Raw genomic sequence first — 17,219 nt, forward strand, 5'->3', positions numbered from 1 at the left:
ACCTGAAACACACACACACATACACACACACACACACACACACACACACACACACACACACACACACACCTTTCTCCTGTATCAGAATTGACCTGGTTCTGTTATTTTCCATAGACATTGGTATCCCCAGCCACAGTGCTCCTAGTAAAGCTGTTCCCTGCTTGGTTAATTGCATCTCTTCTCTATGTGACTCTAAATGCCTAGGGTATTAAATTTGGATATTCTCAGCATGGTATCTTCAATAACAAGAATGGATCACCAAGTTCTGTCTGAGGTTGCCAGCTCCTTTAAGATCTGAGACTGTGTAGCTCTTGTACCCAGTCAGTTTGTACTGAGGTGACTGCAAGTGGCTTTGTCATTTGAGCTAAAGTATGAAGCCCTTCTAGGTCTGGCGTTCTGTTTGTTCATTTAACAATGCCTATTAGGTTGTGTGTGGTGGTGCTACCTTGAATCCCAGAACTCAAGAGGCATTAGCAGCTAGAACTCTGTGAGTTTGCGGCCATCCTGGTCTACATAGGCCAATCAGAGATACAAAGTGAGACTCTGTCTCAAAAACATAAATATATATTGGGCTGGTGAAATGGCTCAGTATGTAAAGGTGCTTGCTGCCAAGCCAGATGACCTGAGTTCAATCCCTGAGACTCACATTGTGGAAGAAAAATACTGAGTCCCACGAGTTGTCCTCTGACTTCCATCTGTGTGTCATGGTACCCATGTGAATACATACACAAATGAATAAATTTTTAAAACGCCCGTTCTCGGGCATAGAGTTACATGTAACCCCAGTGCACATGAGGCTGAGCCAAGGAGATCTTCAGGTTGAGGTCCGCCTAGACCAAATAATGCACAGCCCTCAGGGCATTTATACTTCACTGGTAAGATAGCTATCAAAGTACCAAGTAAAAGAACACCCTGATAATATGTACATGGTGCTGAGAAAGTTCATTGGGAAGGGTTGCGCTCCTCTGGGAAGTCAGAGGGGTGTCCAGGGAATCATGTGGGAGTTGGGATCTAATGGATGAGTAGGCATTAATTAAAAAATGATAGGGAAGATTCTAGAAAAAAGCAGCACTGACAAAGGTAAGGTATCAAGAAGGGGCAGATAGAACTTCCCCTGCAGAGGGCTCTCAGAAGCAGGCCTGAGAGTTAACTACTCACTGCCCCCCCCCCCCCAGAGCCAACTGGGGAAAGATTTACTTGCATCTTGGGAACATCAAGAAGTGAAGGCGGCATGGAGATGTGCTGATTGGAGGAGAGGTGGTCCTGATCAGAATTGTGAGTAGGAAAGCTTCTGCAGGCTGCAAGATGCTGATCATAGGCTTCTAGGAGCTGCTGATGGAGATCAACATCAGGAAAGGAAGTCATCCTTCCACAGAGCCTTGGCTGCTCAGCTGGGCCGTCTCCTCCCGTCTTGACCTCCTTAACTCCTGGTCGTCCTTCCATGTTGCCCAAGCGGAGATAGAAGGAAGCGTGTGGTGACTGTCTCAGGAAAAGGTGTTTCTAAGAACGATATAGTAGTGGACAGGAAACCTTCAGGGGATTCATTTCCCTGACTTGAATGGTCCCCTGGAAGTGATGATGTACGACTTCCATCAAGCAGGATGGGCAAAAATCACATCTCTCTTTTTCCTCTGTCTCTTCTCTGCAGGCTTATATTTGGCACCCTTTATCCTGCATATTATTCATACAAGGCTGTGAAGTCCAAGGACATTAAAGAATATGTAAGTGAAGCCTCTCACTGGGGGTGGGTGGCTGAGTGAAAATGGTAGAGGGTCGTATCCCTTAGTCTGGGTCTGTGGCAGGAGGGAACCTATCATCCTCCTCATGTGACTTCTCAGAAGTCCTGTCCCCAGTCTAGACTCTAAGTATTAAAGGGAGGAAAGCTGAGCAGTATGAAGGGAAACTGAATCTGGGACTAAGGGCCAGTGCCAAGGGTGACTTCATCTCTCTGCCCAGTTCCCTCACCTGGGGAACTGCAGACCACAGACCCCGTTCTGCCCCTGAGAGAAGTTACATGGGTTTGAGAAGCCAGCCGACCTGGGTTATTTCCTGGCTTGCTGGTTCTGACCCCCTTCCAGTCTGTCTTCCAACACCAGTTTGAGCCTGGTTGATGTGTAAGCTCTTTGAGGATGGAGGTGTTCAGAATCATCTCTCCGCGGCACTTGGCATAGAGCTGAGACCATGGCAATGGAAAAGTAAAGTCTTTTAAAAGTGTGACTTAATTAATTCAGAGCTAGCTTGAAAGTTATTATTTTCATGGATTTCCCAAGAAGTCTTTACAGTGAACACCTCCAGCTCAACTGCAACCAAAGCCCAGCCCCCTTTCTCTCAGTTTCCCCCGAACTATTTGCTTCAGCTGCTCCTAACAGGGGATCCAGAGTGGGTAACTTCTGGAGGACCATCCCTGGTATGTGTGAGAACAGCTCTGTGCTCATGCTATAAATAGCCAAAAGGTTGCAAATACAGAGGATACTAGTTCTCAACTGACACAGTCCCGCTAAAGCAATAGGCAGCTTCTTCTTCAGCACTGCCCCCTCCTGACCCCTCCCCACCTGTGGTACTCAGCAGCTGTGCCTGGAAGGGAGGCCTTACTGAGGTCTCTGAAATTCAAGGCTGATCCGCTGCAGAGCGGGGGCTGAGCATGCTCTCAGCCAGCTGGGAGAGATCAAACCCTGGTAAATTGTTCTGTGCTGACTAAACTCACAGGAGCCTGGTGTATGGCCAGAATGGCAACTCATTCATTTAGAGCGAGACCTGACTGACAAGTAGAACAGCTGTTTGTGTTGGCTGTGGTGTGCACACTTCCCCCTGGGGGAGCTTGGGAGTTAAGATTAGAAGGTTTCTGGGTAAAAATGGCTTTGGGAGACAAGAGCTGAGTAGTACCAGGGGAGACTTACCTCCTTCTCCCCCCAACCCCCGCCTCACACACGCACGCACACACACACACACACACACACACACACACACACACACACACACACACACACGAACACACTCCTCCTCTCTCACACATACACTCTCTTTCACACACACACATACACACAATCCCTCTCTCTCACACACGCACACATACAAACACACACTCTCTCACACACACACATACACACAATCCCTCTCTCTCACACACGCACACATACAAACACACACTCTCTCACACACACACACATACACACAATCCTCTCTCCCTCTCCCTCTCTCTCTCTCTCACACACACATTCACACAACTCCTCTCTCCCTCTCACATACACACACAAACATACACACACACAGAGAGAGTGAGCAAGAGACAGACAGACAGACAGGAATTAAAAAATAAAAAGAAATCCTAAAACTTTAAATAAGAAAACACTTTGATCAAAAGCAACTTTGGGGAGGAAAGAATTTGGCTCATACTTCTAGATGCCTATCCATCACCAAGAGAAGAAAGGGCAAGAACTCAAGCAGAATCTTAAAGGCAGGCTGCTTGCTAGTCCTGCAGCAGTACCTCTAACGAAAAAATTCACTCACAGCCAAGGAAGTAGGGCAGAACCATGGAGAATGCTGTTTTGATGGCTCACTTGGGCTCATGATCAGCTAACTTCCTAATACAGTCCAGTTCTACCTGCCCAGGGATTGGTGCTGCCCACAGCGGGCTGGGCCCTTCTCATAGGCATGGCCACAGGCCAATTTGAACTAGGGAATTACTTTTCTTTTTTCTTTCTTTCTTTTTTATTCTTCTCTCATATATTACACCCTGCCTGCAGTTTCCCCTCCCCTACCACTTCCCCTCTCTCGATGATCCACCCCCTTCCACCTCCCCTCAGAAAAGATCAGGCCTCCCAGGGACATCAACCAAACACTAGATAACAAGTGAGACCCAGCATGCACCATCATCAAGGTTGGACAAGGTAACTCAGCAGGAGGAAAAGAGTTTCACAAGTAGACAAAAGAGTCAGGAACAGCCCCTGCTCCCATTGTTAGGGTTCCCACAAGAAAACACAAAATTGCTCATCCATAACATATAAGTAGAATACCTAGATCAGACAGACCCGTACAGGATCCCTGCTCCCTTAAGTTCCCATGAGTACCAGTCAGTTGATTCTGTGGGCTGTGTTCCTGAACCCTCTGGTTCCTCCAATCCTTCCTCTTGCTCCTCTAAGGGCTCCCTGGGCTCTGCCTGATGGTTGACTGTGGGACTCTGCATCTGCTCCCATCAGTTGCTGGATGAACTCTCTCTGGTCTCTTTGATGTTAGTTTTGCTAGGCTCTGGTCCCAGAACACTCTGCAGGCAGGACAAGCTATAGGTCGAAAGTCTTGTGGCTGGGTTGGCGTCCCAATCCCTCAACTTGAGGCCTTGCCTGGTTACAGAAGATGACCAGTACAGGCCCCGTGTCCTTCATTACTAGTAGTCTTTGCAAGGATTACTCTTGGAGAGTCCATGGAGTTTTCATTGTATTATGTTTTCACCCTGACACTGAAATGCCTCCCATTTCCAGTCATTTCTCTCACTATTTTCTGCCCCCCAACACCTAATCCTTCCTCTTCCCAACCCCACCCACCCTCAGTGCAGCCCTGAAATCTATTCTATTTCAATCCCTCAAACTTCTTGATGAAGTTTCTCTTCCATATGATTCTCGGCTGTGACACCTCATAATGCCATTTGTACAGGAGCCAACCTGGGACTTTCCTGGGTCTCCAGCCTCTCCTTCACTATCCAGCTCCATTAGTTCTCACGCCCACTTGGTGACTGTGCCCCTTCATCCTTAGAACGTTGTCATCTCCCAACCCAGATCTCTTGTTCTTCTCTACAGCCGCCCCCTGAGATCTGCTTCAGATCATTTCCTCTGAGAAGAGTCAATGGTCCCTTGAACTAGCTTTGTAAAATATGTATTTATTGTTTTTAGATTGGTTATACCTGAGATTGTATTTATTATCTATAATTTATAAAATATGTACAAAAACATAGGCTATTGAATAATGCTATTTTATTTTATTTTATTTTATTTTATTTTATTTTATTTTATTTTATTTTATGGGTATGGATGTTTAGCCTGCATGTCCATAAGTGCACCTTGTGCTTGCAGTACCAGAAAAGGACATCAAGTCCCCTGGCACTGGAGTTACAGAAAGGTGTAAGCCAGGGCTGGTGAGATGGCTCAGCGGGTAAGAGCACTGACTGCTCTTCCAAAGGTCCTGAGTTCGGATCCCAGCAACCACATGGTGGTTGGCAACCACCCATAATGAGATCTGACACCCTCTTCTGGTGCATCTGAAGACAGCTACATACAGTGAATTACGCCGGAGCCAGTGGGACTGGAGTGAGCAGGGCCAACAGAGGTCCTGAGTTCAATTCCCAGCAGCCACACACATGATAGCTCACGGCCATCTGTACAAGCATAAATAAAATAAATCTTTATTTTAAAAAGAAAAAAGAAAGAAAGAAAGTTGTAAGCCACCATGTTCTGGCTGGGAATTGAACCCAGGTCCTCTCATTGAACAGCTAGTGCTCTCAATGGCTAAGACATCTCTTCAGCCCAAGATGATGCAAAAATTGAAGACTGTGACAACTCCCTTGTGTCTACTAATATTTAGAATGCTGAACAACACCCTTTGGCCACACTCTCATTTTTATATTCTTTCATTATTATTTTAAATTTCGTATAAAATATCGGATTACCATGAACTTCCCAGCATAAAACAACGCACATTATTAGATTCCAATGCTGGAGTCACAGGCAGGGCGATTTCTCTTTGCAGTCTCTTTGCCTGGTTTGTGGCTCCTGGTGGCAGCTGCTCGACAGCACATACCCCTTCCTCATTCTTTGGAGCCAGTGGTTTTGCATCTCTGAACAGTCTCCCACAGGCACATTTCCCTCTGACACCACTGGGAAGAATTCCTTTTTAAGGATGCATGCGATTACAGTTGCTGACCTTCCTACCCCAGTGTCCTTAATAACTCTGTTAATTCTTATTGGCTGTGTAGTGGTCACCATCCTTGGGGAGCCGCTAATACTGAGTTAGACCCTTTCTCAAGATTGAAACTGTTGAAATTAATATTTCACTAATTAATTATTATTAATTAGCATAATTAAGTACTACTAATTAAGTATAATTAATATGTCCACTAATATTAAACATAGTCTTTGGGCAGGAAGAAGTGAAAGTTCAGGTGTGCCTCCCAGAGAAAAAATTATTCACATCCTTATAGAAACAATATTTTCACTGAGGGGTTCTCCCTGACCTATGAAGGAGATCTGAAGAACCAGGATAATTTGGAACTATGGCATCCATAGGACACCCAGTCTTCTCCAAGTTTTCCTCATCCTGAACCTTATTTTTTTTTTAAGTTTCATTTATATACATATTAAAATCCGTGTTTGAAAATCTTACTTTGGTTCTTTGCAGTTCAAGGTCCAGCCAAGAGCTTTGTTATTTTGTGAGAGATTCTTGCTCTGTTGCCCAGGCTGACCTCAACCCCATGATCGTCCTGCCTCAGGGATTCTGGCCAAGACTTTGAAGACTGCTTATAGTGTCCATTTTAGGAGTTTTCCTCTTCTTGGCTTCCCTTCTTCGCTGAGGCTCTCTGCTCTTGAACTTGCAGCCTGTCTGTCAGGCTTCAGCTCCTTCCCCAGCTCTTTGGGGTTTTGACCTCAGGCATAGTGAACCTGGATTAAATCTATGATTCCTCCAAGGGTTGTACTTAAAATCTTGCTGTGATTGTAGACCAGCCATTTGCTCTCAGCATCAAGGTGTGGTGGAGCAGAGCTGCCCCTGAGTTAGGGAAGTGTGACAGGGGCAGGTGGCACTGCCTGGGGCCACCTCAGTGTCCACTGCCTTGGCGCTGGGCAGCCATAACTGTCTACCAACTCTGCCTTCCTTTCAACAGGTCAAATGGATGATGTACTGGATTATATTTGCCCTCTTCACCACAGCAGAGACGTTCACAGACATCTTCCTTTGCTGGTGAGTCTCCAGGGACTGGGATATTTCAAAGGGCAGTTATGCCTGGTGGTGGGGAGAGGTGGGGAAGGGACCTCAACCATCCTCACAGGAACAGGACCAATGTTGGAATGTTAATTGGAGCACTTTTAATAAACTGCTCCATAATGTTATTCAAATAAATGTCCTTGGTGAGATCCCTAGGAGCCAGTGTTGTATAAGGCACTCTGGAAGTAGCATAGACCACCCAAGCAGAGTTCCTCTACAAATGGAGTTGGTAAAGTATCCACATGTCAAAGAAGGAAAGAAACAGTATATAGGAGTATACAATGAAAGGAGCCGAGCCGGTAGCTCAGGAGTAGCTCAGCACTACAAGACAAAATAAGCACGCAGTTAAAATACCACGTTTCAGCCGGGCGGTGGTGGCGCACGCCTTTAATCCTAGCACTTGGGAGGCGGAGGCAGGCGGATTTCCGAGTTCGAGGCCAGCCTGGTCTACAGAGTGAGTACCAGGAGAGCCGAGGCTACAGAGAGAAACCCTGTCTCGAAAAACCAAAAAAAAAAAAAAAAAAAAAAAAAAAAAAAAAAAAAAAAAAAAAAAAAAAAAAAAATACCACGTTTCCCTCCTAGCCCATGTGCTCTTCCCATAACCACTTTTCACACTTGTATATCCTCTTAAAACATCTGTGGGTGCCATGCATGGTGGAACATGCCTTTAATTGCAGCCTTGAGGCAGAGGCAGGCATATCTCTGTGAGTTCAAAGCCATCCTGGGTTCCAGGACAGGCAAGACTACATAGACAGACCTGTCTCAAAAAAACAAAACTAAAAACATGCTGGTATGTTAACATACACACTCATACAGACATTTTTACTTTTAAAATGTATTATTCTGTGTGTAGGCATGTATGTATGTGCAGCTTGTGATGTGTATGTGGTATGCATGAGCACAAGCATACCATGGCACGCACGTGGAAATTAGAGAACAGCTTTGTGGAGTCACTTATCTCCTTCCAATCTTATGTGTGTTCTGGGGATCAACTCAGGTTGCAAGCACTTTACCCACTGAACCATCTACCATGTATCCTAGACTGGTCTTTACCACTCAAACCCTCTCTCTCTGGTTCCTAAGTGCTGGAATTACAGGTGTGTGGTGTTTATATTTTTCATTTTCTCCTTTTTAATAGTAATATTAGGCATAACAGTTCTATTTACTTATTGAATTCATTTTAGAAATTCTTCCATAAGAGCATAAATATATCTACTTGTTTTTCAGTGGTCACATAGTATTTCATGGTCTAGATGAAGTGTAACTTATTTAATTAGTGTCCTTTTTAAAAAAAGATTTAAAGAACTATTTTATTTTTAATGGTGTGTAGGTCTCTGGGGAGTGGGTATGTGCATATGAGCATAGGTTCCAGTGGAGGCCATAAGTGGACATCAGGTCCCCGGGTAGTCAAGAGTGGCCTAGCCAGGGTGCTGGGAACCACATTCAGGTCCTCTGAAAGAGCAAGATGCACCTTAACTACTGAGCTTTCTCTTCAGTCCCAATTAATGTCCTTTAGATGGACATTGAGTTGTTTGTATTTTTTAACTTGTAAACAATACACTTGCTAGACACAGCTCTTCAGTCTCAACACTTGGGAGCCAGAAGCAGGATCAAGAGTTCAAGATCAGCACTGGCCACCTAGTAAGTACAAGACCAGCCTAGGTTACGTGAAACTTTGTCTTCATTCTCTACCCCCAAAAAGAAGTTAATATAGCTATGTTTAGCAATGATGCAATTAAAAGCATTATTGATATAGGGCTCTCTCTCATAGATGGTGAATAATAATATATAGTGTCTTGTTCATATTTAAGAGAGTTGACAGATATTTTCATTTACACTCTGTAGTTTTGTTTCATACTGTGACATGGGATGGACTGGGCCTCCATGAGTAGAGACAGACCCTGCTATGCCATCCCTTATCTTCCTCAGAACACAGAAACTGTCACAAGGAATCGGACCACTGTGTGCAGCTTAGACAAGCAGTCTCTGTGTCACCTGTAGAGATGAGGGTGCTGGGTCCTGGGCCAGCAAAGAGTGGGTAGTCCATTAAATAGTGTGCCCTGCCCCTGAGTCATCCGGTCATGGGTCCTTAAGGCTCCCTCTGTCTAGTGCTGTGTTCTGTCCTGCTGTCCTTGATCCTTCTCATGATTACCAGGGAACTACAGTGCTAGTCTCAGGAGCTCTTTCCTGGCATATCGACATGGTAACCTTGCTACTTTTGCTGGGTGGAAATCCTTGCTAATAGTTGCTTTGCTCCTGTCTAGTTGTTGGCCTACCCACTGACCATGGAACAGTTTTAGTTTCCAACCCAGTAAGTACTCAACCACTATAATTTTGGGTCAATATAATTTTTTCAGCTTTTTTGAGACAGGATGTCACTATGTAGCCCTGGCTGTCCTAGAATTCACTCTGTAGACCATAATGGCCTTGAACTCACAGAGATCCACCTGCTTCTGCCTCTCAAGTGCTAAAATTAAAGGCACTCCACCACACCTAGCTCCATCAATTTGATTTTTATGTGGTAAGGCACATAAGTTTGCTTTTGCTAACATGATAAATTATCACAGCTCTCACCCCTCAAAGGAATACACAGTTCTTATTCTGCCATTTCTATAAGCTAGAAGCTGAGGTGGGGTGAACCGAGTTCTATGCTTAGACCCCCACAAGTCCAGGGTCATGGTGTAGGGCAGCCAGGGCTCAGTCTGAAGGCTCTGGGAAGATTCCAGCTTCTCAAAGTTGTTGCCTGCATTTTATTCGTGGTGGTTGTAGGGCCATGGGCTCTGCTTTCTTTCTTTCTTTCTTTCTTCCTTCCTTCCTTCCTTCCTTTCTTTCTTTCTTTCTTTCTTTCTTTCTTTCTTTCTTTCTTTCTTTCTTTCTTTCTTTCTTTCTTTTTGGTTTTTCGAGACAGGGTTTCTCTGTATAGTCCTGGAACTCACTTTGTAGACCAGGCTGGCCTTGAACTCAGAAATCCACCTGCCTCTGCCTCCCAAGTGCTGGGATTAAAGGCGTGCACCACCACGCCCGCCAGGCTCTGCTTTCTTAACATGCACTGCTCCCTTCTTCTTCAAGCTCACCATGGTATGTTGAGCCTTCTCAGGCTTCAGATTCTGTCTTCTACCTTCCAACAGAAGATCTGTGTTAGCTCTATAACATGTAATTAGGTAGGTTCACCCCAATAATCCAGATACCTCCCCATCTTAAAGTCAGCTGCGAGCAACCTTCATTATACCTGTAAGTCCTTTTTCTGTGTAAGGTATGTATTTGGGGACAAAATACCAAGAGGAGAAGGTCATGGGCAAAACCCTGTCTATAGTGGGAATGTATTTGGTATCTGGTATGTCTGGAGTGTTTGTACAGGATGGGTAGAACCCCCACCTTCCCTGCTTGTCAAGTGGAGGCCTCACCTGTCCCCTCCTTTGACTCTTAGTTGGTGGCATCTAGGTGTTTATGGGTAGGAAGTGAGGGTCTCTTCTTGCCCGTCTAGAGGCCTCAGCTCTGCAGAGAAGGGATTAAGGGATCTTTAGGACTCTGCACCCATTCCCATTCCCTTCTGTTTGCTCCCTCCCAGGCAGTTCCCTCCTCTTTACAGTTCTCTCTCTCTCTCTCTCTCTCTCTCTCTCTCTCTGTGTGTGTGTGTGTGTGTGTGTTCTCTCTTGATGGAGGAGGCAGCTAAGTAGACACAGGAAGATGATTTGCTCTACACCTTGTGGAGGTGATTTCATTACATCCTTTTAAAATTATAAAGTGGTTTATTCACATGGCAAAATAAAATTGAAACTATACACTGAAAATGAAGTACAGGGACTGAGGGTGTAGTTCATTGTCAGAGCATTTGCTTAGCATGTGTGAGGCCCTGGGTTCAGTTCCAGCACCACCAAAGAAAAACAGGGGGGGAGGAGGGGAGAAGCAGAAGAGAGGAGAGGGAAGAAAAAAAGTAAATCTGTGGGATGGAGGTACAGCTTTATTATAACTACTCAGCTGAGCCCTGGTAGCATGAAAGCAGCATAGACAATACCTAAATTAGTGGGTAGGCAGTATTCTAATAAATCTTTATTCATAAAAACAGGTGGCAGGCTTTGGCTCATGACCCATGGGTTACTGGAGCTCTTGAGTCTATTCTAGCAAACAACAGAGACTTGACTAACTTAAGAATAACTCACAAGGGGACTAAAGAGATGGCTTAGCGGTTAAGAGCACTGACTGCTCTTCCAGAGGTCCTGAGTTCAGCAACCACATGGTGGCTCACAACCATCTGTAATGGGGTCCAATCCCCTCTTCTAGGGGCATCCGAAAACAGCAACAGTGTACTCATATAAATAAAAATTAAATAAATCTGAAGAAGAAGAAGTAGGAGAAGAAGAAGGAGGAGAAGGAGAAGAAGGAGAAGGAGGAGGAGAAGGAGGAGAAGGAGAAGAAGGATAAGGAGAAGAAGGATAAGAAGGAGAAGGAAAAGAAGGAGAAGAAGAAGAATGGGAAGAAAAGAAAGCTCTGAAGGGGGAGCAGAGAACACCTCAGAGAGCCTAGGGAGTCCAGCCACTGCTGGTTGTCCCCTCTCTGCTGATTACTATGCTGTAGTCCTTCTCGGTTCCAAATTTTACTCTCCTGTGATCTAGATATGATTTGGCACTAGTACCTAGTACTTCTTTAGTAGTACTTAGTGATGTGATCTAGAGATTGGTTAGTATAAACAGGACCGACACAGGTCTGTCCCTTTCTGTATAGAATAAAGGAAGTGGGGGGAGTCTCTACAGAGCTCTTACCGTGAGTATTTATAGAGCCTGTTGTGTAGAGTCTGTCCAGGCACTAGCATTGTGTGCAGCCCTCGGGAGGAAGGATGTCCAGTCAGGGCATTTCCCATCCCACAGAGGTGTGGGTGCTAGACCCATCTCATTATTTTGTCCCTGCCTGAAGTGGGTAACCTTTGCCTCTTGACCTTTTCTCTAAGGTTGAAGTCTCGTATTCCTCTCATGTAGTATGTATACACATCTTCCTCCACACACATTTGTCTCTGCCTTCCCTTTCTTCACCAAGGCCTTTCCTTTATCCTTCCACTCATTCACACTTTCAAGTGTGGGACCTCACAAACAGTTCCCAGCCCCTTCTATACGACAGCCCATGAGGAGCCAGCTTCTCAGGGAGCCCTCTCCTGTGGCTGGGAGAATCCATTCTATCTCACTAGAAACTTCAACTTCCTCACCTCTAAAACTTAAGGCTCACTCAGTCTAAGGCCCTTTCCTCACTGGTACCCACCAGAGGATAACTTCTGAAGGCTTCTTAGAAGTTTGCTTTTAATGTGTGGTGGTTGGGGTGATACCAAAGACATAGCAAGGAAAATTAGGGAGAGGGGTAAGCAACAAGAGTAAATTGGGTATGCACTAATACCCTTGTGTCCACAAGGATTGTATCCACACTTCCGTTGCATCATGTGGCCTTGCTATGGGCTCACTTATTTGTCTCAGTTCTCTACTAAGGTCAAGGACTTGTCTGACCAATTGTCCTAGTTGGCTTTGTCAACTTGACACAGTTTAAGAGTCATCTGAGAGGAAAGCATAGATTGAGGAATTGCCTAGATCATCAGGGGCCTGTGGACATATCAGTGGGGGGTTATAGTGATGTGGGCTACCTGGTGTAGGACAGCTCAGCCCAGTGTGGCAGCCCACCTCTTGCCAGGTGGCCCTGGGCTGTATAAGAAAGGCAGCTGAAGCCGGGCAGTGGTGGCGGCACACGCCTTTAATCCCAGCACTTGGGAGGGAGAGGCAGGCAGATTTCTGAGTTCGAGACCAGCCTGGTCTACAGAGTGAGTTCCAGGACAGCCAAGGCTACACAGAAAAACCCTGTCTCGAAAAAAACAAAAACAAAACAAAAAAAAGGCAGCTGAACATGGGCCTGTGAGGAATGAGTCAGCAAGCAGCAGTCTTCCAGGTTTCCCCTTCAAGTTCCTGTCCTCACTTCTTCCAGTGATGAACTGTAAGTGTAAGGCAAACAAACCCTTCCCTCCCCTAAGTTCTTTGATCAGAAAGGGACTGCACTAAAAATGCCTGTCCTGCTCTGCGTATGTTTTTCCACCTGCACCTTTATAGATTTTCTCAATGGAACAAACACATGTATAAATGAATGAATGGATCAATCAATCAACCAGTTGGCAAAAACATATCTTAGGAAGTTCATAGGGCAGGGCAAAACGGGAAGGGCACTGATTGTGGGTGATAGGATAAAGTCTTGAGATTCCAGTTCAACTGTCAAGAAGACACTCAACGAGGACAAGCAGGAGCTTCCTTCTCAGTGACTCTGGGGACTAAACTGAGCTTTAAAACCAGGGAACTTTACAGGCAGAGCTTGTTGAGAAGGAAGTGTAGGCTGGGAGTAAGGAAATGGAACCAGGACTGGGCTAGTCCCAGGACAAAGAGGAAGGACTGGATTGCCATTCATGTGCACCATTTGTAGAGGTAGATTAGGTCTGTTCAATCTTGCTTAGACACAAAACAGCTTGCTTCTGCCTGTAAACATCCTGTCCTTGAGGAGTGGGCTTATCTCTGGAGCTTTTGCCCTCCTATACGAGCATCCCTTGCCACTTCAGTGCCCTGGCCCTATGATAAGGATGGGCTGCCTTGGCTAGGAGAACGTATGGGAGACTGGGAGGGTGGAAGAACCCACAGCAGCATTGTCTTCTAAGGACACTTTAAAGGTCCAGGAACTTGCCTTTTGTTTTACTCTCTCATTTAATTTACTTTCAGAGGCTTCATGATGATCTCATCCTAACTGACTTTCAAAGCACCCCAGTTTTGAGCCTAAGATTGTTTGGGAGCACTGAGGAGTTGGAGAAGAACATATACCAGTCAATCATTCATTTTTAATTTTAATATATATTTAAGACTATGTATATATGGGAGTATGTATTCCAGAATGGCCTAGAACTCTCTGTATAACTGAAGATGAACTTGCAGTTCTTATCCTCCTGCCTCCACCTCCTGGTTGCTGGGTCTATAGGTGTACAGCACCATGCCCAATTTATTCTGTGCCGGAATGGAGGAACTCATGCATGCTAAGCACTCTACCAAGCTGCATCCCTAGCCCTTAACTTTGTTTAGAGACAAGGCTTTGGTGTATAGCCTAGGCTGGCCTTAAACTCATGATCCTTCTGCCCCAGCATTGTGAGTGCGAGGACTTACAGGCAATTGTCACCATGCCCACTACACTACCCCTGACTATCCCATGCCTTTCAAGGGGTGAAGGGCTGAAGCCCTGAAAGTACATCTGCCTCTTATCCCCAGGCCAAAGTCCTGAGAAGAGTTAAAAAGGCTGCAATGGCTTCCTTTTTAGTGATCTGGATACTGATGCCATCTTTTTCCCAGAAGGAAAACTCACTCTGCTTTAGCTCTTCTACAGCCCATTGATTTCCCTATGCCTGGGCATTGTCAAAGCAGGCTCCAAACCCATAGCCTTTAATCCCAATCCTCAGGCTGAGGAAGGCAGGTCTCTGTGAGTCTGAAGTCAGCCTAATCTACATAATGAGACCTGTGAAAAAGGAAGAAAGGAAGGAAGGAAGGAAGGAAGGAAGGAAGGGAGGGAGGGAGGGAGGGAGGGAGGAAAACATGGAGGGAGGGAGGGAGGAAGGAAGGACAAAAGGAAGGAGGGAGGAAGAGAGGCAAAGAAAAAGAGATAAACCAGGCTCCATCACCAGGATAAACATGATTGCCTAGTATGGCCTCCCATACAGTCTAAAGCTACTTGGTATCAGCTTAGGGATAGTGCTCAAAAGGTAGACCTACTGGCCACACCAAATACTGCCACCTGAATTGTCACTGGACTATGCTCTGTTAGACTGACTAATAGGTGAAGGCCCAAGGAATGAACCAAAAGGTCGGGAGACAGGAAACTTTTTATTTGTTAAAGGTATTATTATAAGTCTATGCGTGTGTCTGCACTCATTATAGGTAAATGTGAAGAAGAGGTGTCAGATTCCCCGGAGACGGGGGTGTAAGCAGTTGCAAGTCTCCCAGCATGGCCCTCTGGACAGCAGGGGCCATCTTTTCAGACTTCTTGCAGAAGCTTTTAAAAGATGCATCAGTGTGGGTGGATGGATTATGCTAAAAAGATTCTAAAGAACAAGTGATCTATAGCAAATGGTTCAGAGAATCAAGGTAGGCTGGGCAGTCCAGAGAGGCCCCTGATTGAGTCGAATAGACATACGCATTTCCTAAATGCTAATCCTGAGCCTCTTAGTTGGCTGTGCAGTGAGAATGTAATTACTCAGATCTAAATGACGGTTTCCTGCTATCTACAAAGTGCATACAGATAATCCACTTCTGAGTACCCAGACCATAGCCTCATTTGTATGCATTAAAAAAAAAAAAAGGAAAAAACAGCATATACACGGAAGTTTGCTGGAAGCTTGGCTTATGATGGATGGTTGTCATCAATCCCTTTACCCAGGAGATACTTAGACGTGTATAGGAAGCCATGAAAGAGACTGGAGCTTTCCAGGTTCTGGTGTGAGATGGTCCCCAATATATACTGTTGATTCTGTGTGGATAAGGTAAAGCAAGGTGTAGGGGGTATAGAGAACGGAGAATGCCACCAACAGGTAGTTAAGGGAATCACAGGTAGATACCCACCTGATTGAAGAGGCCTAGCCCCTAGTCTAAGATATGCAATAAACAGATTAAGAGAAGAGTCTAGAGGGTCTGGGTGGGAGGGAAACTCTTTTATACTCTCAGATCCTTTAGCATTTCCTATGTGTATGCATGACCTACTTTTTAAAAACTTCTTTTACACAATAACTAGAAAAGCCCTAGTGTGATGGCTGTCCTTGGGACTGTCTGTGTATCTTAGGCTGGTATCTGAGCTTGCTGGATTCAGTAGCTTTTCCCTTGGACTGGCAAATAATTTGTTTTCAAAAACAAAAGTTCCTCCATTATTAATGAGTGCTGTGTCCCACTCTGGGGGAGGGAGCATCAATCATTTCAATCTTTCAGACCTGTCTTTTGTAGCTGTGAAAGATGAAACAACTTTGCCTGGGAAGAACCCCCTCTCCCTCTCCTGCCCCCCACCAGTTACTGGAGAATATTCAGGAAGAGCCTGCTAAAGCCAGAAAGCAGAGTGGCTTTGGTGAGGTAGACCGCTGACTGGGGAGAGGGCGCTGTATGAGTTTGAAAGGGCTCTGAATGACTTGCTAGGGATTGCTTTTATTTTTAGCTCCCTTTATCTGGGAAGTATGCCTGGAAAAGACTTACTTTCTGCTCCCTCAAACTAGCATAAGAGACCTTTTTATCTACTGCATCTTATTTTAAGTAAGGATGCTTGGGATTTGTTTTAAGTAGATGCGGTCAGACTTGAGGACCTGAAAATGACTGACAGGAGAGATGTTTGTCCACATCACAGATCCCTAGTAACAGAAAGTGTAGGACCATACGAGGCCGTTAGGGGAGGTACCAGGATGGTTCTGTAGGTAGAGGGTGGAGACGGAGGTGCTTGCTGTTGGCAGAGTTCCATGAGAAGGATCTGGGTTTCTATGGTAAGTTCTGAGTTATAGGAGCATCTCTAGCTATCTGGTCCTGGTCCTAAGGAAATGCAAGCATATGCATAGTGGCTGGGAATATGAGATCCAGCAGGCTCTGGACTATTGGCCTGCATGTGAAAGCTAAAAGCTCTTTGAACATAGACCTTTTCCTTACTCACCAGCCCTCTCTCATTTCCAGGGCCAGGAGGGTGCTAGAGAGCAGTTAAGAGTGCTTGCTCTTTTTGCAGAGGACTAGAATTGGGTTCCCAGCATTCATGTTAGGTGGCTCACAACCTCCTGTTACTGTAGCTACAGAGGGATCTGACGCCCTCTTCTGGCCTCCAGAGCCACTGCGCTCAGGTGCATAAACCTACACATAGATAAACATACACACAATTTAAAAGTAAAATATTAGAAAATAGTGAGAAAGTTCAGAAGGAGCCTGTGCTTGTGCTGAGGAGCTCGCTCTTGGCTAGATCTAGGGATTGGCTTACCCTGGCCAGGACACTTCCTCAAGATGCTGTCGATGTAATTGTCCAGGTTAGTCACAGCACCAGCGAGAGACTGGGGAGGTGGGGTTGAACACTGGGTCAAACTCTGCTAACCACACCATGGCCCCACAGATCTGCATCCTCTTGGGGGGCTTGGCTTTTCCATCTTTTCCAAAGACTTGATGCAGAGTAGCAGAGACACACCAGGACACCTGTCTCAGGTTGATGTTATTTTATCAGTCAGTCTCCAGCTGGATTCCTAC

General features: G+C 45.5%; 1 protein-coding gene across 2 annotated transcripts in view; it reads left to right on the forward strand.

Moving 5' to 3' along the window:
* The window catches only part of Reep1 (receptor accessory protein 1), a 110,660-nt gene that overhangs the window by 51,704 nt on the left and 41,737 nt on the right, over positions 1-17,219 (forward strand). For both annotated transcript variants that reach the window (XM_031382136.1, XM_031382134.1), the window contains exons 2-3: positions 1,649-1,721; positions 6,866-6,942. In XM_031382136.1, the coding sequence (XP_031237996.1) occupies positions 1,649-1,721; positions 6,866-6,942 (150 nt within the window). The remainder of the gene's footprint in view (positions 1-1,648; positions 1,722-6,865; positions 6,943-17,219) is intronic.

This window comes from Mastomys coucha, unplaced genomic scaffold (genome assembly GCF_008632895.1).
Source record: "Mastomys coucha isolate ucsf_1 unplaced genomic scaffold, UCSF_Mcou_1 pScaffold20, whole genome shotgun sequence".
Taxonomy (NCBI): domain Eukaryota; kingdom Metazoa; phylum Chordata; class Mammalia; order Rodentia; family Muridae; genus Mastomys; species Mastomys coucha.